We start from the raw sequence: 27,376 nt of genomic DNA, 5'->3' as shown, positions 1-27,376 counted from the left end.
TGCATCTGACACATCTGTGATGTGTTTTAGGGTGCTGGGTGGAGTGAGAGCAGGAAAGATGGTTGAAGGTTCAGAGTCATTGAGAAGGAGGCGTTTAATGTGCCAGACCTTCGGTGGCAGGTCAGCTGGCAAAGTTTGTGGAGGCTTCAGGATCTTGCCAGGTAGATTCACTGCAGGTCTGGCCCTCGGAAAGCTCCCGTTTGCACCCTTGTGATCTAGGCCTGGCTTGTGGTATTGGATCTGCAGTCCTTTGCTTGTTTAATTGGCACTTCCTTCACACTAACAGCAACCCTTTCTGAGTATGCATGGGTGAAAAGAAAAAGTAAAGGTGTTTTCCTCAAAAGTTTCATTTTTTCCCTCTATTAACTTGTACAACTTTTTGTTCCCTTCCTCAACCTCAGTTTCTTCTAATGACCTTTTGAGCACCTAAAGGCATCTCTAGCATCAATTCCTTGAGCTTTTGCAAAATCACCAGTGTGAGGTTTGGGATGGGAAGTTGGATCAACCTGATTTCCCACAGGATTTTATTTAGTGAAAGATATGGAACTTTTCAAGGTTTCATTTAGGGAGATTTGGGTCAACTCACGCAAGCAAATTCAAGTCGAAGCTGATTTTTAAGAAATGATTTGCTCAGCTCCTATTTTGTGGTTGTTTCCCTACAGTCTCAGAAGCTTTTTGTTAATATTCTCAGCTTCTTCCACCCTAGTTATACGCCCCGGTCATGGCATCCCGTAGAAATGCACCACCTTCTTCTCTGGTCCTCTGCTCAGTGCAAAACTCAAGGCTCGAGTCTTCTGTCAAACCACATATAGTGTGAGACCGGTAATGTTGCTAAAAAGGCGATTCTCTAATTTACTTGGCTGAACACTTTCCCGTGTGCCCATCACTTTTTGGCTGAAACCAATAAATAGACAAACCCGGCGCGTTCCTCGCAATTTGTGGAATGTGTTGGTGCACCAATGGGATACTGCTGCTAAGGAAACCAGATGATGAATATATTTTTAAACTTGGAATCCATGAACCACTTATTATTTCTGAATTAGGAATCAAAACATATGAATAATCACATCATGGATGCAGCAGATACATTCTGCTTTTAAGGTCACTTTGTTTTTGGGGGTTTTTTGTTAAATTTTTATATTTTTTAAAAATAAGTCCCTCCAGTTCCCTCTTTGACACCCATGACATCCATGTCATGTTTGCTCAATTTACTAGTCAAAATAAGTGTTATGCCAAGCTCAGCCCGCAGGGTCAATGTAACCCATGAAAGCAAACACTATTCTTTTATTTTTTAATACATCAGTGTCACCAGATGCCCCAAGAATATAGAAGATGCTTTTGGACTGCTGAATTAGTGCTGGTTATTCTAAGTAGGGCTGTATGAATCCGAATACATTAACCCATTGATGCTTGCACCTCGGGCTGCCGATAAAATGCATTAACACTTAAGCATTGCTGAAATCCCCATTTCCATAGCCCAGGGGTTTCGCTGAAGAAAATAACTTGGCAAGTTGCAATACTTGTCAGTTAACTCCTTAGAGTCTGTTTTTTGTGGCTCCAGTTTGATCTAGAAAGTCTCTGAGGTTGATGGATGCAACTTCAGGATGTCACGGAGCCATTCAGCAAAGCACGGGTTGAGCAGAGAACTTTTACTGGGACGTTCGGCTTTCACAGTGGATTTTACAGGCTTGCACAAAAATCTGGGGCAGGAATAGAGGATGTACCAAAAGCCAAAACGGTGGTGGCTGAAGGTTTTGGAGTCCATTAACATTCAGGCTTTCTGGTTGGCTGCGTTCAGCTTCCGTTTTGAGTTTTTGTGCAGCTTTGGAGGACAAAACTCCCAAACTGGGAGGATCGGGGATTGGTCCCTGGAGCAAAGGAAAAGCTTTCCTACTGTTCGATCGCTTATTTATCTTGGGTGAACCGAAGGAGGGTTCTTGGTGAAGTAACCTCATGGTGCTTTCTTTGCTAAAATATAACGGGCAAGAGACTTTCCAAGCCTCCTGTGCCATTGATCCCTTTCTAAATAGCATGTTGATGGCCCAGTAGCTAGGGCACTGGTCTACAAATCATGGTACCTGGGTTCAGTTCTTGGCTCTGCCGCTGACCTGCTATGTTACCTGAAGCAAGTCTCATCTCTTCTCTCTTTCCTTCGTGCTTCTGCCTGTACAGTCTGTGTTCGATGGTAAGCTCTTCAGAGCAGGAGCTGTCCATGAACGTGTCCAGCACTGAATATACCTTCCCTGATATCTGTATCAAGCCTATTAAGAGACATTCAATAGGGTGCTCCATCTGGAATAGCCTAATAGACTTCCTCATCTGTAGCCACGGGAAGGGAGCTGGAGCCCTCGTGGGCTGGAACGTGAAGAGGAAGAAGCAATTATACACCTAAAACGTGAGCTTTGAAATGGAAAGATCTTAACTTGTGCGGTAGGAGCAGGGGCTCTTCTTTACTGCTCCACACAGATCACGGGCTTTCGGCCTTGTGCACGTGCGTCTTTGTGTAGATTTATTTTCCTTCCCATAATTCAGACCATTGGGATAAACGAAGATGATGATGTTTCTGTAGGGGTCTCCTAACTACAATGAGAAGGAAGCTAGCTTGAAACACTCATGTCCTCTGTAGGCAAACAACTCGCATGGTTTTGGAGGCCGTAAAACAGTCACCAGAGTCCTGTGGGCAAGGGCAAGGCATTGCTGATGCTGTAATGCAGCTTGAAACTACATACCGTGTGAGACGGGCATCTCCTTAGAAGAGGAAGGGTTTCGCTTCTCCTCTTCCTTGCTTCTGGGGTAGCAAACCTCTTGCCTGGACCCAATATCCAGGCTACAAAGCTCTTCACTGCAGTTGAGTGGAGAAACCAAAGTACCTGGGGGCCAAGTCCTGTTTGAGGGGTGACCCCTCTTTTTGTCATCTTCAGTTCAACTGGGTCCCAGTGTCTTTTGAATCTCCAGGTATTTTGGGGTGTAAAATACTTCAGGAAAGTTCCCCTTGCACCGGCATCTCTCAAATCTTCCACGTTTACAGTGCATCATTCAGACCTGAAAATCGTCCCCTGAGCTTGGAGCACTCATGCCAAGCTGGGTAAATGATAAGCCTTTGCATATGCAAACAGACAAGTGCCAAGGTCTCGATGTGTGTGCACGACCTTTGTGGTTTCTTGTTTTGGGAAGGTCTCGTGCATGGGGTGGCAAGGAGCGCATCCAGGGTCGCGGGCTGTGCAGAAGTGCCCAGCCTCCGTCCAGCTTCCCAGGGACCTGCGGCAGGAATAGCTCTCTCTCCTTCATTCATTCCTCTAAGTGCCCAAATTTCTCATTTCAAGGCAAGTGAGCAATAATGAATATTGAACAAAGAAAGCTGATCTGAATCCAGGGCATTTGAATACATTAACAAAAAAAAAAAATCCATGCAGCCCTATTTGCTGTTGCCAGTTTTTTTCCTTTTTCTCTGGTGGCTGATATTACAGTCAATAGGCCTAAATGCATGCACTTGTGCCAGGAGGTGGGTTTAGTGAGGTCTGGATGGAGTTTGTTGCCTCCATGCGCTACCTTCAGCCGTACAGTAAATGGGAACGGTTCCCTCCCCTTTCTCGGCACGCTACTGTTTTGGGAACGCGAGATGTGTGTCTGTCGGCGCGGGGTGGGGCAGAATAACTGGGCCCTCTTTTTACAGCTATTTTGGTTTTTTGTTGAAAGGGGAGGTGTTTTTGTTTTATTTTTTTAAAGGGGAGGCTGGTACAGTGGTACGTCATAAATGTAGGGGGGAAATCGCAGCGCTTATTTTAAGCTGCAAATTTCAAAGAGTTGCTAGCAAATATAAATAATGTACAAGCATTAGTCACAGACAGTTAATGCACTGTCCTAATGGCTATTTGTGCCCCTTATCCCCTTCTATTTATTTTTTTATATATATATTCTTTACACTACAGAAATAGTTAGCAAAATCCTTATTTCCATAAGCCTTGGCCGGGTGCCTTTCTTTCTTTTTTTTTTTTTTTTTTTTTTTTAAAGAAAAAAAAAAAGCTGACTTCCAACCCTGTTATTATAGCTCTTCATGCTATTTTAATCGGCTATGTTTAGAGGTGAGAGGGGAGCAGTGACTGTGCAATTACCAAGGACGCTTGATACGTAGCGCAGCCGCTCGGATTCGTTTGCGAAGGCTCCTAGTTTGATGTCACCGCGCATAGTAAATAATCGCATAGGACATTTCCCCCCTATCTTGGATAGAGATATAAAATCCTTATCAAAGGTGCATTTGCTTGCATTCTTCTTATCACAAGAGGGAAACGTCTTCTTTATCCTTCTCTGTTTCTGCACAATTTCTTGCATTTTCTCTGTGTTCCTGACTTTTTATCTGCCCTTGGACCCTGAAATGCTTCTCAGTCTGTAGCTCGTGTACTAGTGGACCCCGCCCCCCATAAAAATCCCGCTGTTTTGGGGGTGATTTTGGAAAATTCTTGCAATTTTTCTCCTCCTCTCCTCACCCCCCAAATCCACTCACTATTTCACATTTAACGAAGCTTGGCAGGGCAAGCTGATGCCTAGCCTTCTCCATACAATAATTGTTGCATCTCCAGGCTCCTTTTCTAGCTTTGCTCCCTATTTCATTCACTTTTCTATTTGCAGCCAATATATAATGTGGTTTTTTTTGTAGACTGTTTTCTATCCAGTGACCTTGGGTTTCCACGAGATCTACACTGTAAATGAGATGTGGCATTGCCGCATGGATCTTGATAAAATATATCAGTGGATGAATTGATTTTCATATTGATTTACTCAGGCGAGAAAGGTGTGTGTGAAAATCAAGTGTCTCTTAGTGATACACCCCGAAGGTGGCTGGGAACCGCAGCGAGCCTGGAAAGTTAGAAAGCGTCTACTGTAAGAATCTGTGAAATGTCTGCCTGTCTTTGCATGTAATTCATTCCGATCACAGCTCTCGGCCTGCTAAGTAGAATAAGTCATTGCTCAGAGCGTGTAAAATTCAGGCAAATTAACCAAAGTAGGTAGGTCACTGTAAAAACGGGAGCATTCGCGTATCGTACATAAATCAAATGGGTGGGTATTTGATGGCTCTGGAATTATAATGTGTGACTGTAGATGGACAGCCGTGCCACGGGGTTGAGTCGGGTGGGGTCGTGTACACACGGGGACAGGACACCCTGCTTACCTGACCTGGCTATATTTATTCAGAATAGGTGATGCCTAAGGGATTTAGGACTGATACCCAGTGGTAAATGCTGGGTGGGAAAGGATGCAACATTTTCTGCCCAAGAGGCAGATGCACCTCCTTTCAGTTAGGAGTTTTTAATTTGAATGAAGAGGTAGGAAATTGCTACAGAAAAGAAGAGTGAAATGTCCACGGGACTGGAGTGGAGAGTCCAGTGTGTGCGACTCCTTTTTAAAATGCCTGCATCGCCTCTGCCTCTCGAGGTGGTAGCTAGGCAAATTCCTTAGAAACTGAAAGACAAGGGGTAAATCCTCTGTCTTTTATTAGACCAACTCAAATAGTTGGGAAAAGTCTCTCACCTATAAATCGCCTCAATTTACATTTTAACTGACTGGCTTTTGTGCATCCGTACTGGCCTCTGGTTGCTTTACCACGCCATCCAGGAAGAGCACAGACCATCTGCACGCACTTCCTCAGCCTGACGAAGGGCGTTTGTGTCCAAAAGCTTGCAAACAAGAATTTTTCCAACTCTTTGAGTTGGTCTAATAACAGATATCGGATATACCCAAAGAACCTTGTCTGCCTGTGTCCTTAGACCAACACGGCTACACCGTGCACCCCTTAGAAACGGAAAGGTGTTTTGCACAGAAAAGGGCTAGCATGGTATGTAAAGCTGCAGGTGTGTGTGTGTAGGTGTGCTCATGTGCACGTGCAAGAACAAGAGCTCTGGCATATAACCTCTTCATTGTTTAATCTCTCCTGATGAACATTGAACAAGTCTCTGGGAAGTGAAATGGCAATACTCAACCAAAAAGATACAGAACTGACTTCTCTTCTCTGCTGTCTCTCTTTAAATTGCTGCTCTCAGGTTTCATAGGCAGAATAGATATTCTCAAATATGTACTCAGTCCAGATGTGAACTGACAGGTGATTCGTCTTATTGGGATAAGTGAGCTTAACCTAAGGAGGTACTGTTCATATGCTGAGCTCTCGCAGAGCACCACACAGGGACAGCATGGCCTTTTCCAAATGAACCTGTTAGAAAACCAGTGAGTTTGCAAATTATTTTATCCACTTCCTTTCAAAAATACTAAAACCAGTTCTGTTTTGTCCGATTATGTATTGCATCTGTGCATTGTTTGGTCTGAGGAGGGTATGTGCCTGCCTACAGGTCTATATCCATTGGAACAGCATATTTATAGCATGATATAAATAAAATCAGAAGGTTCCTATAAAACTCTGTTATTACTGCAGTACAAAGTTAGAAATGCTTGAGGTTTCTGCTACTTGGCTCTCGCATACTGCAATGAATATTTTATAGGAAAGGAAATACTTAGTGTCTGAATCTTTTTATAGTGCTGCTACTCATAAGACTGGTAACCTTCCAGATAACACACAAAAATCACAATAGCCCCTTTTCTTCCCTTCTGCACAAAATCTTCCATTGCAAAGGCTCTGCTTTTTATGGACCAGGAACTGTATCAGCTGTATACTGTGTTGGAAATTTATATTAATCATCATATTTTCTCTCTCTGTGGCATATAATGTGGTCATGTCACAGTTTAGTTGGTGCTTTGAAAGATGGAGCTATATCCCAACCTCTCTGCACGTAACCTCTGTTATATGTCAAGACCTGGAAGTTCGCGGCTACTTATCTCTGAGTTTGCATTGCTTTTTGAAGGATGCGTCTTGCAATACAGTTGATTCTTGAAGTACAAATGCCGTGGCGTATGGTGAACTTGACCCAGGAGATTGTAGAGGGATGGAACAGATGGCTTGAGGGCTCCGGTCTGATCCTCCCATCTCTGAATGCATGCTCAGTGCGTTGCATCACTCGCGTGCACTTCTTACTGGGCGGGATAGGCCCACTGTCCAGTCCAAACGGCACGGAAGAAGTTGCAGACAGAACGACTGCTGCTTTCAGAAATGAACTCCCATCTTGCGGCTGCTGGGGAGGGGGACAGCACCTAAAAAAAATTAAAATGTTCGCATTTACTGAATCACTTGGGTGGCTTTGATCATCTCTTGCATCTCTGCAATGATGGGTTGGCTGCACCAGTGGCTGTAGGTGGATTGGCTGAGGTCTGGCAGTCTTGGTGAGGGCTGGCCAGGTCCAGAAGCTCTAGAGCCCCTTGCCTTCAGCGCGAGAGGTTCAGATACCACAATGGGAGTCTTTTGATTTTTGGTCCACTGACTGCGAGAAGCCTGGTTCTAGACGGCATGTGGTTTCCTTTGGCAACGACTGCCACTCCCAGCCTCTCGTGAGCTAGCAAAAGAGCCTGCCACCTGCCTCGCACAGCTCCGGTATTCTAGCATGACCCTTTTTTTGTGCATTTGGGTTGTTTCTACAAACACAGGATTTCTGGGACTTTAAATATGTTGAATATTAGGTTCATTAACGGAGTCAGGCCAAGCTTTTGGATATATTGGAAGCTGCTTATCAAGAAGAACCTAGAGCTCAGCAGCATCAACGTGTTTTGGGTACCCACATAGTAGCATCAGTGTGTTTCAGGTACCCACGTTCACCCCTGTAGGGTAAAACTTCATTGCACGTTGGTTAGGATTCTGGGGTTCAATCCTACCTCTTCCAATCACTCCTCACCCTCAGCGGGCTCTATAACCCAGGCCAAATATTTATTTAACTTAATCTACAGCATTTAGGAGAAGTCGTCATTTCACTGGTAACACCATGGGTGCTCGCTATCCACAACTCAGGTTAATAAGTCCCATGCTACTACGGTCAAAGGAGGTGCAAGTAAAGATGCTATGAAATTGGTGAGGTTGGGCTTCTCTTTGGGGCTTTTCCACATCACAGATATTATCTTCATGCTTATTTTTTTTTCCCCGTCTTGCGTTTAACTTGTTAGGACTCAGAAATCTTAGTGATATTGTGTCTGCCATTTGATTTCTCACTCCCCCCCCCCACCCCATGTTTTTGCTTGTCTGCCAAAATAGGTACCAGCCAGGAAAAAATGTGATTTGCAAACTCAGGAGGCTTTTGTTTTGATCTCCCCAGCCCAGATTGCATGAGAGCAGAGCTGTATATTTTTCACTCTGGAAGCACGTTCTAGGTCAGCTTTCTTTGTCCCCTCCTGAAAAAGGTGGGGGGGCAGGGGTCCTTGTTCAGTCTTCAATTTCAGCAGCAGCGAGAAGGGGGAAAATGAGAGCAAATTGCTAGTGTGTTAGAAATGGAATGAGAATTGTCTTTCTGACTCCGGGAATGATTGATGCAGTTCAGGGGAGTTATGTTTTGTGCATGGGGTTTCACAGCAAAAATTCAAAAGAAAGCATCGCAGAACTTGAACCCCTTCAAATGTCCTTCCTGCCCCCGACCCCTTGGGCAAGGGGCACCGTCTGAACACGCTCCCCACCCAGCGTGTGGCTGGGATGCCGTGGGGCTTGTCTCCTCTCACGTATTCTTAGCTGCTAGGGGCGCTGCTTTGGCTCCGCTTGTGCTCCTTTGAATCCAGCGTCTTGGGTTTGACGGTGGCCCGTACTTCAAAGCAAGCTCTGTATTGGACAGCAGTGCTATAACCAATTCCTACAGAAGCCTTTTGTCCTAGTCCTTGGCCTCATTAGTGCCTTTAATCCTAAAGTATATTATGGATCTTTTGAAAAGTTATATACGTGTCCTATCTAATATATGGGAGAGATGCTTTTTTTCCCTTTGAAAGTATCTAGTCCTTGTTTCATCCCAATGAAACTCAGCTTCAGGCTACCTAATTTAAACTCCAGCTTCCCTGCTTGGGAAGTTTTAGGAAACCCTGCGTGATAGTTTCTCCATAATAAGCTAAACGATGTCTTTAGCAATGCGCAGATTGAGTGGAGCAGGGTGATGATGGTTAGATGATCTGGTTCTGCTCCTGGAAACGGAGACCAAAGATACCGATGGCATTGTTTGGGGTTTAAGCTTGGAAATTTGCTTGGAACATTGTCACCTTGTGAAATGCATGAGCAATAGATGGATGGATGTAGTTGCAGTGCAGAGCTGGTCGTGTCTTTATACCAGGCTTTCTACAGCATCTGGGTGCAGCCCCGCAATCCACGGAGAGAAAAGGCCCCCTTCCCTTTTCAGTTCATGTCCCTCCTTGGTTTGTATTCATAGCAGTGCCCGTATGTGTCATCAGGAAAAGAGCTTGCCTTGCCTGGCCTTGTTTGCTCAATGCACTCTCCTTATGAATGAATATTGTTTTAAAGCATGAACTACAGCATTGCTTTTGTACTTGGCACGCGCACGTAATAGCAGTAATTGTGGGCTGTGAATTTATGAGTTGCCCCGCCACAGAGAATAGACTTTGATGTTTGTTTTATGAGACTGGAGGCAGGCAGGATATTGAAATATTCCAGATAGCTGCAGCAGTGGAATTGGCATAATGTGGGAAAGAAGAGGCACCCTGTCTCGTTCCCCTCTGATTCCTCCATCGCTTGCTGCCGATGTGTGTGTGTGTCATTGGACAGCTATTGTTTTACTTCATTTTTTTTCCTTAACGAGAAGTAAGCTTTCACATCCCGTGGTGCAGGCTCTGTTTACACGATGCAGCTTTCAGCTTGCTACCTCTGCATGCTCCCTGGTACCCCCTTAGCCTCGGCTTTTCCTTTGAAAAGCTGATTTGCAAAAGTAGCATCTCTTCAACCGATGGGTCTGGTCCCTGGGTGAACTGGGAGCCAAACCTGCCGACTCCAGATGCGTAACAATAACTCCTCTTGGAGCTCTGGAGTTAGGGCACCACTAGGTTTGTGAAGTCCCTTTAGGACTCAGTGGAAATGTTAAGCATGCTCTGACAGCAGAGTCTCCCGTGGTGTTGATGTGCAAGTCCTGAAGACCCGAGCGTGGCTCTTGTGCCAGGTGGAGGTTGCAGGGTTGTACATGGGGCAAGGAGGGAAGGAGTGATGGGAACTGTGGGGGGCCAGGTTGACAAACATCCATTTAACTCTTAATATTTCTTTGCACCAGGTTCTCTGATCTTAGCATTTAGGCCTTCTCCAATTCCCCATGACGGTTCTAAAGCTACGTAGGTGGTAGGCGAGAGAGGACCCCTATAGCACAGGCCTCCCAATTTCTCCCAGCTCCCCTTGTGTTACAACAAATCACTTGTCTGATTAGCAGTGGTCTTCCCAAAAGATGTACATGGCCTTCATTTGAAGACCTCAAGGGATGGAAAACTGTCCAGTGGCCCAAACCCTGTTGCAATAGAGGGAATCATCTGCACTGCTTAGAGGTTTCTATGTGTGTTGCTTAAATGTGACCTTGCCTGGCTTTAATTTCGATCCATTTTTTTCTGGTGCCTTTCCCTTCTAACCTGATGAGCCCTGGTATTTTCTCCCTGTGAACGTGCTTGCACTTTGCAATCAAATTGCATCTTGATCTTCTTTTAATAGGCTAAACAGGCTGAGCTCTGAGCGTATGTGGCCAGTTTCACTTTAAAGAATCAAATCCCTTTGATCACTGACTGCTAAGAGTAAGTACATTTAATCTAGTGAGAAGCATCCACCCAGCAGATAGAAAAACTTTCTGCAGAATCTGGAACTCTTCAGCAAAGTGCAGATCTTTAGAAGTCCGTAATTTGCTTGCATCCCTTGATTTTTCTTTAGTGGATAGATTTTAGGTTTTGCCCATTACAGACTTGCTTTTCAGGGAAAACCAGAGCTTTGATGAGATGCTGTCTCCTCCATGTCTTCCCAGAAGCCAGATATCAAAGCTTGGCTGGAGTCCATAAGCTTTCCAGAAATTCCCATGCTTATTTGAACAGCCTTCACACTCACGATGGCCACAGCAGCTGCATTTTGGTGATTGACACATGCACATCCAATGTTTCCTTATTTTGTGCCAGGAGCATGATTTCTGGAAGACGCGAGAATCTTTCTCGTTTCTTCTCTGGCCGTAGCTAGGCCAGAGCCTTTTCCGACCGTGGAGCCTCTTGCAGATGTGTCTAACCCGCCACAGTCTATTGCAATAAGGTCCTTGATAACCTTTGAAGAGAGACCGAGCACTACTGAGGCAGCATATGTGTACGAGGGTACAAAAGGAATAACTGATGCTGGAGTCGTAGGGGTTAAGGTTGGATGTTTTGTCAGGAAATGCACCATTTGGATGTAGACTTCTAGTCATTGTATCCCCTTTCTATTTGGCTTGGCTGAGCCTGCCTGGTCAGGAATGGTGGATCTGGGCATCCGATAACAGCAGGTGGTGTGTGTTTTGTTTTTGCTGCTTTTGTTCCTTATCTACACATTTTTGTTGTACTCAAAGCGACCAGTCTGGCTGCAGGTGAGAAATGTATTCAGTGAGAAATTAATTTTCCGTGGGAAGAGCTTAGAAACAGGGAAATCATGTTAATGTGCCCGAATGACGGGGAAAGAGGGATAGTGGCTTGCACAAAGTGGGGCAAGGGTTTTTCTCAGTGAAGCCAAAGAACTGCATTCTTGCCAGCAGCATGCAGGTACCTACCTACCTATCTACCCACCCACATCCTGCTCCTGGAGCTACCTCTTTGCAATGCAATGCCTGGAAAAAGCCCTTTTGTGCACAAGCAGACTCCGCCCAAACTTACTTATGTCAAAGACCTGGTGCAATTTCTCTCTGCAAGAAGTTCCTATATTGTTTCTTAGGAGGTGCATTAAGTGGTGAATGTAGGAGTGAAAGAAATGAATAGATAGTACCAGATGCATCAGTAACTTATGGAATAAATCTGCTGGTCACAGAAATCTCTTAGGCAGAGATTTTCCAAGGCACAAATAAGAGTTGGGTCTTGAAGTTCTGTTGAATTTGGGTGTAGAAACCCAACTGCCCATTGTGCCCTGGAAAATTTCCCCACTAAAGTAATAACTGGGAATATGCAGCAGTCTTTCTTCAGCATGGACGTGGGACGGAGCAGAGTTCTCTGTTACATGCTGGGGTGGTTTGGTTATATGGACTTTCTGCAAAAGTGGTTTTTCTCTTGCAATAAAAGTCAAATAGATTAAAAAATAAAGTAACACTGTTGTACCTTGAGAAATCTACCTCTGTAAATGCAGGCACACTTCTTCTTTTAGGATAAATTTGTGCCAGGGATTTTGCATTTGAGGGTGCAGCTGAGATGAGGGGTCAGAGGTAAGAGGTCTAGGCTGAAACTGTTGGTGAAAGACTTCTTTGTGGTATCTGAATTTTGGATCACAAGTAGCATCATCCCCTGTACACCGCTTGGTTAGCTTGTTGGTATTATTGGCAGCTTGTTTAAAGTAATTGTCTCAATATTATTTTGCTGCTTGGAGGTGTTGTTTACATCACAGTGCTAATGATTTTTTTTAAAAGCATGTCTTTTGTGGACTTCAGATCATGTCCTAGTTATAGTTTGGTAACACGCATATGTGGCCATGTATGTGTAGATAACAAAAACGATGCCCATTTTGCAAATCCCAGCTCCTCGGGATTCATTGAGGGAGAAGTAGAGTTGCGTGCACACTGGGTATATTATATACCTTGATGTTGTCTTACAGATGTTCCTGCCCAGCTGCGGCGTGCATCTCGCACTGGCCGGTTCATGGTGCATTGTGGCAACATGGCTGTCACTGGGCACGGATGCAGGCTTGTCTGATGGATGCATTTCAACGAAGTTTTCGGGCTTGGTTGGTTGGCTGGCTTGTTTTATGGCTGAGGAGTTATTGTCACTGGGTGACCTTTCCAGTGGGACCGATGAAGGAAAGCGATGTAGCTTTTCCTTTTAGAGGGATGTCATCAAGGTTGCCAGTTCAATAAATTCACCTGACCTAACTGGGCGATAGTCTCCCTTTTTAAGACCCTTTATGTTGTTAGGAATGACCAGCTGCGGAGGGGGAAGGAACAGAGAAAGGAAAGACTTAAGAAAAAAAAGAAAAAAGAAAAAAGCAAAATCGTTGTCCAGAGGTCAGGTCTGTCCGGCCAATCTTTGGCATTGTCCTGGTTTAATTTCTTGACTGATACCCATTAACTGTTGGCAGTGTTGGACCAGGAGTTTTATTAACCCTGTGAAATAGGGAACATAGGAAGCAAATTTTCCCTCGGTGGCTTACCTGTGACGTGGTTTGTCGTGGATGTCGGCGTGAGGTTCAGCTGGTATCAAGTCATTTTGAAAGCGCACAAAAGATTATTTAGCCATTTGCTTAAAAAAAAAAAAAAAAACAAGTCCGCGTGATGAGAGGAGCTGTGGGGAGATATTCTTACAGTTACTCCTTCAAAATTGGAAGCAAGTGGTTCACCTTGCTGGGAAAGTCATTACCGTTATTTATTATTAGAGCTCCAGTCGTGTATTTTAGCGCTCAAGAGAACATTAAGTGAGGGATAAATCATAGATTTTACAGTTTAAGAAAAATGATAGTTTGTGCTTCAGATGCAATGTGTTTGTGGGGGGGGTTGTTGTGGTTTCTCAAGTGGCGCAGGCGCCGTGGTTGGGTGTCCACGGCGTTGAGTTGGTGTAGGACAGGTTCGGGTTTTCTTTCTGTTTGGCTGTTAGCGCTAACTGGTTCTACAGGTATTTAGCAAAACTCTTCCGTGTCCAGGTCTTGAGTTGCCAATAACTTTTTTTTTTCCGTCTTTCCCCAGTAGCCGTGCGCCCTGCCAAGTCTGTGCACAAGCCTTGAAATGACAAAGTACCCTTTAGTTAATTGCACAACGGATCGCCTAGAGTTAAAAGTTCTGATTTATATGACTATAGCTCTAACTGCTCAATAACACAGGCCTGTAATCTACTTTCATTTCAAACAGAACTGTGATTTATGGGGCAGCATGCCGCTTTAGCTCAGAAATGAGGTGTTCAACATATGCTCTGTTGACATAAATTTGGAATTTATCGCTCTTGTCAAAACTGCCTGTTGGACAAAGGTGCGTATTAAGGCAATAAATGGCTCAGAATAGTTTTCTGTCAAATTTCCTAACCATTGTATTCAGTCTATTTGAGGGGAAAAATATATACTTAAAAGTAATCAAATGTCCAAAATCCATACATCTTGTTTCGAGCGGCGCATGCTACCAGGGGGTGGAGATGGAGACGAGACGGGGCCTCACACAAAGTTACAGTATGTTTGGAAAGATTACCCAAGCTTTAGCTTGTCCGTTCTGTCGGGAGCAGGCTTTTCTCCCTCGTTGCAAGGAGGGGAGGTGGGAGGGAGCAGGGAATGGAAGCTCATTAAATAAAAATAGTAAGAGACATTTTTATGTATGTTTTTAAGCAGGCAGAGTTAGAGAGTGGGGCTGTAAACTGAGCAGAACAGGGCTTTGTTTATGGAGGAATTAAGCCACTCGCTATTGTTCGCGGTTTTTACATATTAGGACTGGATGCACATGCCGTCTCCCGTCCTCTTAGAGAAAGGGAGATAAATTATTGGGAGGATAAAGGATTAGCTGTTGCCTGACCGGGAAGTAATAGAGTTAAGGCTGAGTAATAAAAATGCTCCTATAGAAACTTTTAGAAAGTAGAAAATCGGTAAAAAGCACAACGTGTGAAATAACCAAAGCAAAACGCCACGTGTGCCGTGTCACCGGGCCCTTAGGTTGTGACGGGAAGGCGCAGTGTGCTGGGCCTTTCTGCTCCGTGTGTGAAACTTCCCCGGCTTGCCAATAACCAGGGGAAGGTTTTCCAAAATGCCTCACAGATTTAGGACCCCAGCACGCGCTGACTTCGCCTTGCGCACGCTGAATCCCCAAAGCTTTCGGGAATCCTCTTGCTAGCATAGGCTGACGACCCAGCTTTTGGGAATCCTCTTGCTAGTCCAGGCATAACCAATGCTGCCGACCCAGGGTAAGGTTTAGATTAGTCTGGAGTCAGAGTACTGGGATTTTTCTGCGCTGGTCTTGGAGCAAAGCCTTTACTAATGATGGCCTTAATTTCTCCCCCGCTGCTGCATGTGTGGGAATACAGCCCATATTGATAAATGCCCACACGTGCCCATTGTACGCCGCCGAACACAGCAAATCTCCCGAGTGGCGCAGAACCGTTTGCCCGTCCTTATCACACAAAGCACCCTGTTGGGAAAACTCATAATTTTTACACCACACGATCTTGACTAGCCATTGCTGGAATTACCGTCTCTTTGAAGTGCTTTTTGCAGGGCATTTACAGGCCTTTTTAATTACCTCCAGCTTGTGAGGGGCCAACTTCCATTCCAGCTTTTGTTTGTTTGCTCTGTTTGGAAGGGAATATTGCTGCAGTTCCCCCGCCTTTGCTTCCAGTGTAGTCAGCTGTATGGCAAACCTGCCTCGGCGACACTAGTTTATGGAAGACCCCTCCATAAGCAATTGTGCTTCGAGTGATGCACAGCTCGTCCTCAAGGTACAGTACAGGCCCTGGCTTTTTTTTAGGCTTTCGAACAAAGCCAGTTGGATAATCGCAGCTCTGTGCTACCTCTCAGTCAACACGCGCGGGGTGTTCATTTTAATTTCCTTGCTTGGAGGAGGGCTGGGGCAGCAAACCAGAGAGGTTGTTTCAGATGCCAGAACATCCTTGAGCAATATCTGATGACCTGAAAACTTCAGCTCCTCCTTGGTTTGATATTTGTGGGCGCCGCCAGCATTTTTAATAAAGTATAATTAAAGGAGAAAACGGTCTTAAAAAAAAACAAAACATCCTTTGAAATGTCTCCCTGCAAGAACAGGGCACTTCTAATGGTGATGCCTTCCCCAGCAGCACCCTGTTTATTGATTGGCCTTCATTTTTCCAGCTCCTTGGGGGGTGGCGTTGAGTGCGAGTGATCTGAGGTGGGGATCTGCATGCCGTCATCGACCGCGCGCACTGTGGAAGGGCGGTTGACTTCCCTTCCTCCCTTGCCCGTGGGCCAAAGGGCAAATCTCCACCGTTCTCTCATTTTCTTTTGTTCTGTTTTTCACGGGCCTCCATCCACTAGATGGCATAACCGTGCTAAGCTGGCATCTGCCTTTTGCCATCAGCAGCAAGCTGGCACGTGACGGCACCCCTTCGCCGAAGGGGCTGGCTAGAGTAGCCCGTTGGCCACCGGGAGCAGGGTGTTGGGATGTTGAATGCTCGCGGTAGCACCTCTGCCGTTGCAAATGCATTGGAAACGATGAGTTTTGTTGTTCTGGTTGCAATTCCCTCTGCCCAGGGAGCGAGGTTATGCGGGGTCTGCTAGGGACGGAGGGCGGGGAGCCCTGGCCAATGGGACAGGCCACGCCGTTCTCGTCGCCCTGGCCGATGGGACGGGCCACGCCGTTCTCTTATCCGAGATGTTCTCAGAAACACAGTTCCTCTGAGACGCCGATGAACTCTGAGGTCTGTTGTGCTTCGAGCCCGAGTAATTGAATCCAGAGGCGAGGCAGGAAAACAAACACTGACGACGAGCAGCAGAGAGGAGCTTCTTGGCGCTGGCCTGTTATGAACATCCTCCCTACCGGGACATCGGTGACAGCGCGGCGCCCTGGACCAATGAAATGTTGTGTTTAGAGCTACCGTCAGTGAGACGAGGGCTCGTTGGCAGGCGCTCAACTCCCCCCAACAACTTCTCAAAATCACTTTAACTAACTTAACCCCCTGATGGGGTTAACATATGCATTACACAACTGAGATGAGATCTCTCGCTGGCTTTTTCTCCTAGTAAAGACAGAGCAAGCTGGAACCAGGAATCCCAGAGCAGCCCTAGGAATATATTAGGGATGGGTACGGCTCTTTTCTCCCTTCTTTTCATTCCCTTGCACATCACCCGGTCTGCAGAGGACAGCACCTCCGGCCACGGTTGTGCAATGTGCCTCCCTTGGCTGCTCAAGGGCCTGTATCATACTCCTGAGTTCATAGTTTCATCATTTCCTAGATATTACGGGCTGGAAGGGACCTTGCAGATCATGGGGTCCAGCCCCCCTGCGCTTGGGCAGGAAAGACTGCAGGGATCAGATAACCCCAGCAAGAATTGTAGCATAGTCTTCTGCACAGGCCAACAACTGGATTCTGAACCCCTGTAATCCTTTGTCTCCGGTCCCCTCTCTTAGGGGAGTTTAGCGGTCGAGGCTTTGCTAGATTTCCGGGGTAGCGCATTTATACATATTGGGATGTGCTCGCTTAACATTGCACGGTAAAGTAACTTTGCACGCTGGAAGCATTAACTAGTGAGCCTGTATCTGCCTAAAAGTGCGGCATCTATTTTATTTATGGTAAGAAGGGGCTTTCTAGATTGCTGTTCCTCTTAATCCACAAACATCCTTTTGTTTGCTTCATGTGCTTATAGGGACGTTTCAGGATAAATGGGATATTGGGAATTTAATTTTACCATCAAACTGGCATAATAACATACAGTTTATCTTCCTGTGCTCAAATTTGGGCAGCATCGCTGAGCATTGAAGTATTTTAATGCACTGTGTTTATTTTTCTTTTTAAAGGCACAAGTTTAGTAAAACTGCAGCAACATGTATTGATCTTTTCTCTCAGATCTTAACAGCCTGAGCAGCCGTAATACCTTGCTTACATCTGCCAGGTTTTTTTGTGCAGTTTTGCAACATCTCCTTAATCCAGTGAGCATAAATAGAACATTTCAATCATATTTTGCTACCAGGAGCCTAGGAGATAAAGCGCTTTAAGACCTTGTTGAAAGAGACTGTATAAGATTGTGCACGATAAGATCGCCCTATAAGCAGGCGCCAAATGAAAAAACTTTTGTTCCCAGAGAAATTTGTTGATAGAGATATTGGAAATAAATTGCTTAGTGAGAATCGGAGCCTTTTAAAACAATGAGTGGGTTACGTAACGACCGGAAATATCGGCGCTGAAGTCCGATTGCTATGTAGATCTCTGTGCGAGCTGTTGTGCTAGGAAGATTGATGTGTTCTTTTGTTGTTTCTGACACCATGTTCTAACACTTGTATTTATTTTTTTTAGAGCGAGTGTGTGCGTGTGCGAGAGTGAGTCTTATCTACAGGCCCGTAACTAGGACTGTGGTCAGCTTCAAAGGCTATTGTCTGTCCTTACAGATACAAGGACGATGGTACCCCAGGCAGCACAGTTGAAAGCTCAACCGTACACTTCTCCAAACCATTACGTGTATCGCACAACTTTCTTGTTCGTATGTCCCTACATGCAAATTTAATCATTAAAATATACGAAGATTTTCCCAGGGGAAAAAAAAAAAAGATGTAGAACTAGAGCAAAAGCGCAGGTGTTTCCTTTTCATTGTTTTTAAAGCCACAATTAATCAGGTTAAAGATTGATCAGTGCAACACAGCTGATAGGCGGCCTTCTTCCACCTGATGGAAAGCTGCTCGGTCCTGGGCCCACGGTGCTGTCTACTGGAGTCAATGACAGTTCCCATTGACTCCACTGGTGCCACACTGGGTCCCTAACGGGGATTGATTTCTCTGCTCCAGAACCTGGCTCCAATTTGACCAATACGCATAGATTCATAGATTCATAGATGTTAGGGTCAGAAGGGACCTCAATAGATCATCGAGTCCGACCCCCTGCATAAGCAGGAAAGAGTGCTGGGTCTAGATGACCCCAGCTAGATGCTCATGTAACCTCCTCTTGAAGACCCCCAGGGTAGGGGAGAGCACCACCTCCCTTGGGAGCCCGTTCCAGACCTTGGCCACTCGAACTGTGGAGAAGTTCTTCCTAATGTCCAGTCTAATCTTCCTAATGTCCAGTCTAAGCATAACGGAGCTGCTTTTTTCGTGATAGGGTTGCAATATGCAGGGACTGCAAGCTTCCCCCCTTCCACCTTCAGTTTTTCACAGCACCGGTCCAGGCAAATGACCCACGACCTTGACACGTTGCAAGCTAGACCCACCCAGCTGGTATAAACTCATGTAGCTCCAGTCAAGTGGCCGGGGCCCAGTCCCCAAAAGCTGTGCGCTCCCTCCGTTTCCACTGACGTCTTTGAGAGAGGAGAGCACGCAGCCTCGTGCATGATATGGTTTTGTGTCTAAGTATCCACTCCATTCAGAGCTGAAGGGCAGCAGCTGTTTTGACAGCAAACACAGATTTCTATGCAGTTGTCTAAGGCAGGAAATGAAGAATATTGCAACCCATGGAGACTGCAAAGGGCCTTTGGGTAGCTCGAAGGCAGTAACCCCCGCTCTCCAGTGGAGTGCCATCTTGGACAACAACTGTGCTCAAATCAACGGGGATTTATATGAATTTATAGGTACAGAGGACTCGGGAGGCTGCCACAGTCGCATCCCAAAGCTGTTATCACGACTTAATGTGTTAAAAGTCTTTAGGCACTGAAAAAAATCAGCCAAATGCAACCGTATTATTTCAAATTGCTTTCCAGCGGACAGTTCCAGTCTCTGTAAAGAAATGCTAGTGAAAGCAAGCATGTTGTTTTACACGGGACATCAGGCACCGTCCGGCGCACTCGCTGGTACACCCCACTGTGTGCATTCGTGCCATACGTGGATATGCGACTGATCCTGAGCTGGTCCGGTGGCAGTTAAAGGGTTAAGAAAAGTTGTCGTGTTTGAGGTAATAGTCGTCTTCCTGCCTTCCTCACCTCCTCTAACTTGGCTAGTGATTGGTTTTCGTTTTTAAAAAGTGTTGATTGAAATTTTGTGCCTTTTTTATGGGTATATTTACTTTATGGCAAACATAAAGTGCTGTATTAAAAAAAATAAATTGTGTTGTAAAAGCCTTGGGTAATGTTTATTAATATTGACTAGTCACGGAGCAACGAGCTCTATCTCTAGCAAGCATAATTTGTGGTAACGGTAGCATCTTGTCAAATGACTCTATTAATATGAGCCGGTGCCTTTTAAAAAACTCAATGGTGCGTGTCTCGGCTCTTCTGGGCAGACGGGAGACCCGGGCGCGCAGGCCCCAGATACTAACTGCGCGTATCGCCTCCCTTCTTCACCTCTTGTAGTCCAATCGCGCTCTCTCCCCCAAATGCCCTGGTTTAAATCTTGGTATCTCTGGCCAGGTTAGTACTTTGTTCTCTGCGTCACGGCACCATATGTTTGGCGAGCTCCTATCTCGACGTTCCATTCTAGAAGACAGGGCGGAAAGGTTTTTGTTGGCCTGGAAGCAAGAAAAGTACTTTTTTTTTTTTTTAAGATAAGCAAATTGTTGGCAATTTTCAACAGAACAAACCTCCCCCTCCTTTCGGCAGTACTAATGTCCTGTGTTGTGTGCTAATGACGTGGGTCTGTAGCTACAATGATGAAGCTAAATGCTTTTACGTAGCGTGTTCCCTCGGTAGGTCTCCATGTGCCTTATGAAGGAGAAAAGGTCCATTATCCCCTTTTGTGCAAATGTGGGAATCAAGGTGCATGGGAGGGAAAGGGGCTTCTCGGAGCTGGGCAGGGACCCCAGGTGACTCGGGTCCCAGCCCAGCACCCTATGCCGGGAGGCGAAGCAAGCCACCCTTTGGGGACCCAGTGTGACACCAGTGGGGTCAATGGGACAAAACAGTGGGCCCAGTACTGAGCAGCTTTCCATCAGGTGGAAGGAGGCTGTCTGCCAGCCGTATTGCACCAATCAGTCTTTAACCTGATTAATTGCTGCTTTAAAAAAAGAAAGAAAGAAAAACCAAAACACCTGCACTTCTGTATTTCTACATCATTTTTTGTCCCCAGGAAAAACTTTTGTCCCTGGGAAAAAGGCTGCAATTTTTTTTTTTTCCAAGGACCACTTTTTAAAATTAATTTTTTCTCCAAATAAGTAATCAATTTTTTTTTTTAACTCCCTGAAAATTCATTTTGCTCTCAAAGAGGCAAGTGCTGTAACTTTGGAGAAGGATGCACTGCCATGGCGTAAGCCTTGCTGGGAGTACAAAACTAACCAAATGCCATGGCATAAGCCTTGCTGGGAGTACAAAACTAACCTCATTCATAACTCTGAAGTGGCGTTGGGCACAGCAATAATTAAAACTGTAAAATGAGCAGATTGGTCCTTATTTAACTGACTGCTTGGCAGTGGGAATCTGTCGGGATTGCATTTTATTTATTTATTTATTTTGCAAGACAGATCAGCCCTTCGGATACGAAATCTTCTCGGCCTCAACTTGTGCGTGACTTAATCCTGTGCTGTGACACAGTCAGTCCTGCATGATGACGTTACACCCCAAAGTTAAGAGCTGAAACTTGTTCTCATTTGGTCCTTGGGTTTGTTTTTGGTTTTGTCTGTTAACATCTTGACTGAAATCTGTTTCCCTCTACCGTCTAGCATTGGGCATGAAAGGATTTAACAGGGTAGGGAAGCATATGTACAGTGCATAGAGAATGCACAAGGGGTTCATTGCTCTGCACCATGCTTGAAATGATCAGATCATGTCTGTGAAATAGGTAAAGATAGCTGTCCTGTGACTGTTCATGATGCCATCATATCCTCTTGGAATATAGTAGGAGCCTACTCCTACTGGGAAACCTGGGAAGAGGCTGGTGGTTTCCAGTAACCTTTGTGGGTACACCCCTTACTTGTCTTGAAAGATCTCGATAAGAGCAGCACTTTATCCCAACTTTTAAAGTTTTCTTTAGGACTTCTTCATATCAGCAAAGCAGTTGTCAGAACTGCAGGACATGTTTTGCAATGGAAATTTAGTCTTGCTGGAGTCCTGAAATTGTTGAATTCCTGTGTGCAAATAAAGGAAAAACAAATTCCATTCCAAATCTTTTGCAAATACCTTTGGCCATAAATGAAATCTTTATACATGCCTTAGCATGGTAAATTGCTCCTTAGATAAACTTGAAATGCCAAGACCTGTTCAGCATGAAGTTTGGGGGCCAAATAGCAGGAAAACTGACCTCTCTGTCACCACGTTCTGGCTAGCAGGGTTTCACAACCTGGTGGTGTGACTCTTGTAAGAAATACAGCTGGGCAAAAGAGTAGAAAGTCCAGCAGCTGTCATATCGGTGTACAGTCGTGGGCTGTAGCAGGACTCTTTATTGGCTGTTGTAAAGAAAACCTTTTGAAAGAGTTTGTTAATTATAATGATTTCATATAGACCAATTGACGTGGTAGTGCCTTGCCCCTCCCAGAAGAGAGCTGTATTATTCTTTTTTTCTTTTTATGAAACTATGTAAATACTCAGTGGTCCTTAGTTTGGAGCTCTAAATCATAGTCTCATAGAAAATTCAGGTGGGAAGGGACCTCAGGAGGTCCCATCTAGTCCAAGCCCCTGCCCAAAGCAGCACCAGCCCCAGCTACATCATCCCAACCAGGCCTTTGTCTACCTTGGTCTGAAACCCCCCCAAGGATGGAGATGCCATCACCTCTCTGGGGATCCTGTTCCAGTGCTTCACCACCCTCCTAGTGAGGGGTATTTCAGACATCTAACCTCAACTTCCCTTGCTGCAACTTGAGCCCATTGCTCCTTGTCCTGTCATCTGCCCCCACTGAAAACAGCCCAGCTCCATGCTCTTTGCAACCCCCTGCAGGGAGCTGAAGGCTGCTATTCAGTCCCCCCTCGGTCCTCTGAAAGGGCCCAGGCTCCATTTCAGAGTTTCCTGATATTGCATGGCCCAGAAATCACTTTTCCAACAAAAAAAATGTCAGCGGGTCACGGCTTTAAGAATCCTTGCTCTGTGCCAGTTCTGCACAAGGTTGTTTGCATGTTGTACTTGGCACCAGCGCAACAAAAATAGGCTCGTGTTATTGCAAAGCTATGATAAATCATGGATTTGATCAGAGGGTTGAGTCCATATTTGTTGTATCACTCCCCAAAAACATTAGCAAACAGCTTTCTGTTTACAGAACCTTATTTTGAAACCCTACATGTGTTCTGGTACCACAGACCTTTCCGTTCCCATCTGTAGGCAGAGATCACAGTAAATGGTGTCTCTCTCTTAGGAAAAACAGACTAGCAAACTTGGCTCTCTAGCAATGATTTTTTTTTTTTAAATATTTGTCTGAACTACAAAGCCTGAGCTGCTCCTCACAACAATAAATTAATCAACATCTGACTTTATGAAATAATCAAAGTAACAAATGTTCACTTGAGATTGTTCTCGGCCCTGTTTAATGTTTCTCCATTTAGTTGGATCAGCAATAGATGTTTGCAAGTTGACACTGCACAGAAATGGTCCAACGTTAGCTTGCATGTGGTTGGGGATTGAGCAAGAAATTGTAGCGAAAAGGGGTGGACGGGTCGGGGGGAGAGGTGTCTTGGGGACTGGCTACCAGGGACCCAAAGATTGAAAGGATCCTCTCATTATTGCAGTGTGAGGTTAAGACCAAAAAATAGGCATGCATTTGCCAGAATACAATATCCCCTTGCTAGGGTCATGCTTTTGAGCTTGGCATGTTCACATGCTTAGTGCTGTCCCTATGGCCTATGTGGCTTTTGGAAATGAAGGATGGAAATTTGGGGGGGCGGCAGCATTTCAGTTCCCCAGATCTGTGCAAGCAGTGTCTGCTTGAGATGATGTGTCTGGGAGAGTCGCCCTAATTGCAGTGGAGCAGATGACTGCTTTAGGAGGAAGGATGCATATCCTCCTGGCAAGAAGCAGCCCATACCTGATGCCTAGATCTCGCCCTGCCAGGATTACTGCAGCGGCAGGCAGTATGTGGGCACGGGAGCTTTTACCGCATCTCTTCCCAGACCTGCGGCTGCCCTCACCTGCCTTGCAGTGTTTGCTGCCTTAGTTAATGCTAAGCTCTTGCTATCCCAGTGGCGCTGCTTCTGTGATGTATGACGAGACATAATTGAGAGATCAACTCCAATGTGCATTTCCTATGAAATGAATGTCCATCACACGTGGCATACTTGGTAATGGGTCTCGGAGACCTCAGGAAGCCTGAAAAGTTTGCATCTTTTATTCCACGTGTGACCAAAAACAATTAAGAAAAGCCTCGAGTCTTTCTGGAAACCTCCCCAAGGTAGACTGATTTGCAAAACTTTCAGTAGCTGTTGGTATTACCAGAAGTTCCTGGAGGAAGGCAAGTTTGAATGGGTGCTTTTTTAAATAAACCAGTTAAGGAAAATCCAGGTAGAGTGGTTTAAATCTAAGTGATTTAAATGAGTGATTTTTTTTTTTTTTAATCTTCATTTAAACCTTTGATTTAAACAATCTACTTCACATTTGTACTTTTCAGTTTCCTTAAAAGAAGGTTGATCCTTATGGGCTGGTAACCATAAGAACATGCTGATTTTGCAACTAAATATAGCTTTTAAATTAAATTTGGTACTTTGTTCAGCCAACCAGGAGAACACATGGTATCTAAGTACATTTTAGGCGGTTGTATAACTTAGCTTATAGGTGTAGAGTTTCTTAAAGTTTTGCATGTTTTTCTATCTTGGCAAATTGTAAGTGACACATTTACTAGAGGATGATTAATTTTTTACTTGTGATTTTGTGTCAAGCTGCATTTGGATGGAAATGGGAATTTGATTAAAAATGCACATAAACATTATTTTAAAATTAGTCATTAAATAGAACTACCTTTAAATATGCTGGGTGCATGAGGGGTGGGGGAAGGGGAAACAAATGTACCACAAGGTAGTTTGCATTTAAATCTGATTTATTTTACCAAGAAGAAGCATTTCTTGTGGTTAATGAATTAAGCTGGTGTTTTGTTTTGTTTTTTTCCTGGGGCCTACATCCTTTAAGATTTTAGAGCTGGTAGATCTATTCTTTCTTGCGTCACTTTAGCTGTATTCTGGAGAAAAAAACAAGTTTTTTCTGCCTTTTTTTAACTCCCACCTGTTTTTTTAACTTTGATTGAACTAGTCAATGAGCAGCTGAGTTAGATGAATCCTGAAATGAAGGCAATATTCTCCTTGCATTTGCAGAAGAGGCTTCTGCTGTCCAGGGCTGGGCTGGCCCTTGCAACACACCCTGGTTGCATGTGCTTACTTAGCCGGGGACTTCCAGCGGTTCAGTGGCCTGGCTCCCTGTGAAACTTCGACAGCAAATGCACACCCCTGAAGTTTTGCATTGAGCGTAAATCATATCACTAGAGTCCGGGAGGCTTGTGCCATGGAGATAGCCCGTCATCATTTTAGACTTCCTTTTAAATGGATTTATTTTAAACAGATCATGTGGGCGTTATCTGCTGTTAATTTTATTTTAATCCTGTTTTATTTTTATTTTAAACACTTGTGGCTTTGTAACCATCCTGCAAACCCAGTGTGCAACGTTTCCCCTAATGTTTTCCAAACTGGAACAGAATCTGTCTGAATATAACCCAACTGCTGGAAAACCAAACCAGACCTTTAAGTGCCAGGCACCTTTGCAGGCTGTGGGGAACAGGTTCGGAGGGGCTTCTCCCTCCCCAGACCCGGTGTCCCTAGGCTCGCTTGTCCAGGTGGCTTGTCTCTGAGGTAGAGGGCAGCAAAGGAGCGATGTCCCGGGGCAGCCCGAGTCGTGGGGTCGGCCTGGCGCGGGGCACTCGGGCTGAGCTTCCCCAGTGCCGCGAGCTGGGAGCCGTCCCGTTCCCCCCCCCGTCCCTCCGGCTGTCTAGCTTTGTCTGCGTTCCTCCGATTCGCGTTCCCGCTGAGTTAATGAGAAAATTCACGGCTAACGTGTAGGTTTCATGAAATATTCAGAAGGCCTCGGCGCTAACGTTTTAAATAAACTCCCCTTCCCTCCCCACCTTGCAAACGGGCGGAAGGACTGATCAGTCTCTCTTCTCTCCTAGGAAGCTTCACAGTGGCATGAAGACTTATGGATGCGAGTTGTGCGGGAAACGGTTCTTGGACAGCTTGCGACTCCGAATGCACTTACTGGCTCACTCAGGTAGGTTTGGAAATGTGGATGCTGTGGGCAGTGAATGCTGCCTCTGTCTGATCCGCCCGGTGCCCCAAACCTCTCGAAACTCCCAGCGAAGAAATGAGTGTGAAGGGAGGCGGAGGAGTGCGCGTGCCCCATGCATGCATGTGTGGGGATGGATGACTTCTCCGAGTGATAAATTGCAAATGCTTCTTCCAAGGACAGTTATTTGAATGTTCAGAATTTGTTTCCAACTCTTCAACTGGGGAAATTTTCACCCGGGGAAGCGGCATGGAAGGACAGACTCTAAATCTCTCCTGGCTGGCTGCTCAGTTTGTGCCGCAGACAGACATTCAAGGGGGGGTTTATCCCTTCCCTTCCACCTTTTGTAGGTGTGTCATTTGTGCCTCTATCTCCCGAATACTGTATGCTCCATGTACAAGCACTCACTGCAATTTCATTAGCAAAGCCATTGCAGAATTAGGCGCTCTCTATCTAATGAATCTAACTATTGGGTTCAAATTATGCAGGCCCCTTAATTAAATAGATATAGAGAGGTTGGAATGCTAAGCTAGTGAGAAGACTTTGTGTTTTGCAAGTTAATTTAGTCTGAAATACCTATTGGGTCTGCAGCCCCACATGCAATTAGCTTTTGTATTAAAAAAACAAAAAAACCAACCCAGCAGCCCTTGGACCCAATTGCTCAGATGTAGGCAGGAATCCGTGTCCCGTTCCCTGAAGGGCAAATCACTTAGGGTCCAAATGAGGTAGCAAGTGTGGGCTCTCCAGGTTGGGCGTGCATTGTAATTCTGCAAGGAGGCTGGTGCCAGCGGATATCTCTGTAGTACCGTCTGTCAGAGAGAGTCCTGGGGGGGATCTGACGGTCCTGAGTTCTGATCCTGCCTCTCCCATTCGCACCCTGGCGGTGTCTTAACTGGGGGTCTCGCTTTTCCCGTGCATAGGATGGGAATAGCTAATGGTGACCCACTGACTTCAGCAAGGCTCTTGTGAGAATTAGCATGTGGTCAGTGCAGGGAGAACACAAAGCGCTCTGCAAATGCTCAGTGTTGGGGCTCTGACGGTCCTGATGGGCAGGGAGCAATGAACCCGTCTGACACCGCATCTCAGGGAAGAGACCGTGCATGGCAGAAAGGGTTGCTGGGCTAACCTCAGACGTGGGGAGAAGTTGCCAGCACAGCCACGCCGTGCAGGCAGTGCAGCCAGTTTTCACATGCTCTCAAATTGTCCCTGGAGGGGGATGAGCACGTGTTTCCTCTCCCTCTGTGTCATGATGCACCTGTATTATTTTTCCCTGCAGCGCTTGCTTGGACCTGGGTGTTGGCTGCTGGAGTCTGTCGTCTCTATGCACGGGGGATGGATTTGGCAGGAGGAGAGGGCTCGGGAGAGTTTTGGGAAGGAGGCAGCGAACTGTGGCTTTCAAAGAGATGGTTTCAAAGCTGGCAAAGGCCACTAGTGAAATCAGTGTGTGGTGGTCTCCAAACAGCCTCCGGAAACGCTTCTCTGCTGCAGCCGCAACGCAGGAGTCTGGTGCCATCGGCAGTCGTGGCTCTGGGGAGGTTTGCCATTGCTATGGGAGGGATGCGCAACAGCAGGGCAGG

General features: G+C 45.6%; 1 protein-coding gene across 1 annotated transcript in view; it reads left to right on the top strand.

The window, feature by feature from the left end:
* Positions 1 to 27,376, top strand: part of ZBTB16 (zinc finger and BTB domain containing 16) — a 165,290-nt gene that overhangs the window by 54,661 nt on the left and 83,253 nt on the right. The window contains exon 2 of the mRNA XM_014594827.3: positions 25,687 to 25,784. Coding sequence (XP_014450313.1) covers positions 25,687 to 25,784 — 98 coding nt within the window. The remainder of the gene's footprint in view (positions 1 to 25,686; positions 25,785 to 27,376) is intronic.

Source organism: Alligator mississippiensis, chromosome 16, assembly GCF_030867095.1.
Source record: "Alligator mississippiensis isolate rAllMis1 chromosome 16, rAllMis1, whole genome shotgun sequence".
Taxonomy (NCBI): Eukaryota; Metazoa; Chordata; order Crocodylia; family Alligatoridae; genus Alligator; species Alligator mississippiensis.
The sequence above is the reverse complement of the archived record's forward strand: the minus strand, read 5'-3'. Positions and strand labels throughout refer to the sequence as shown.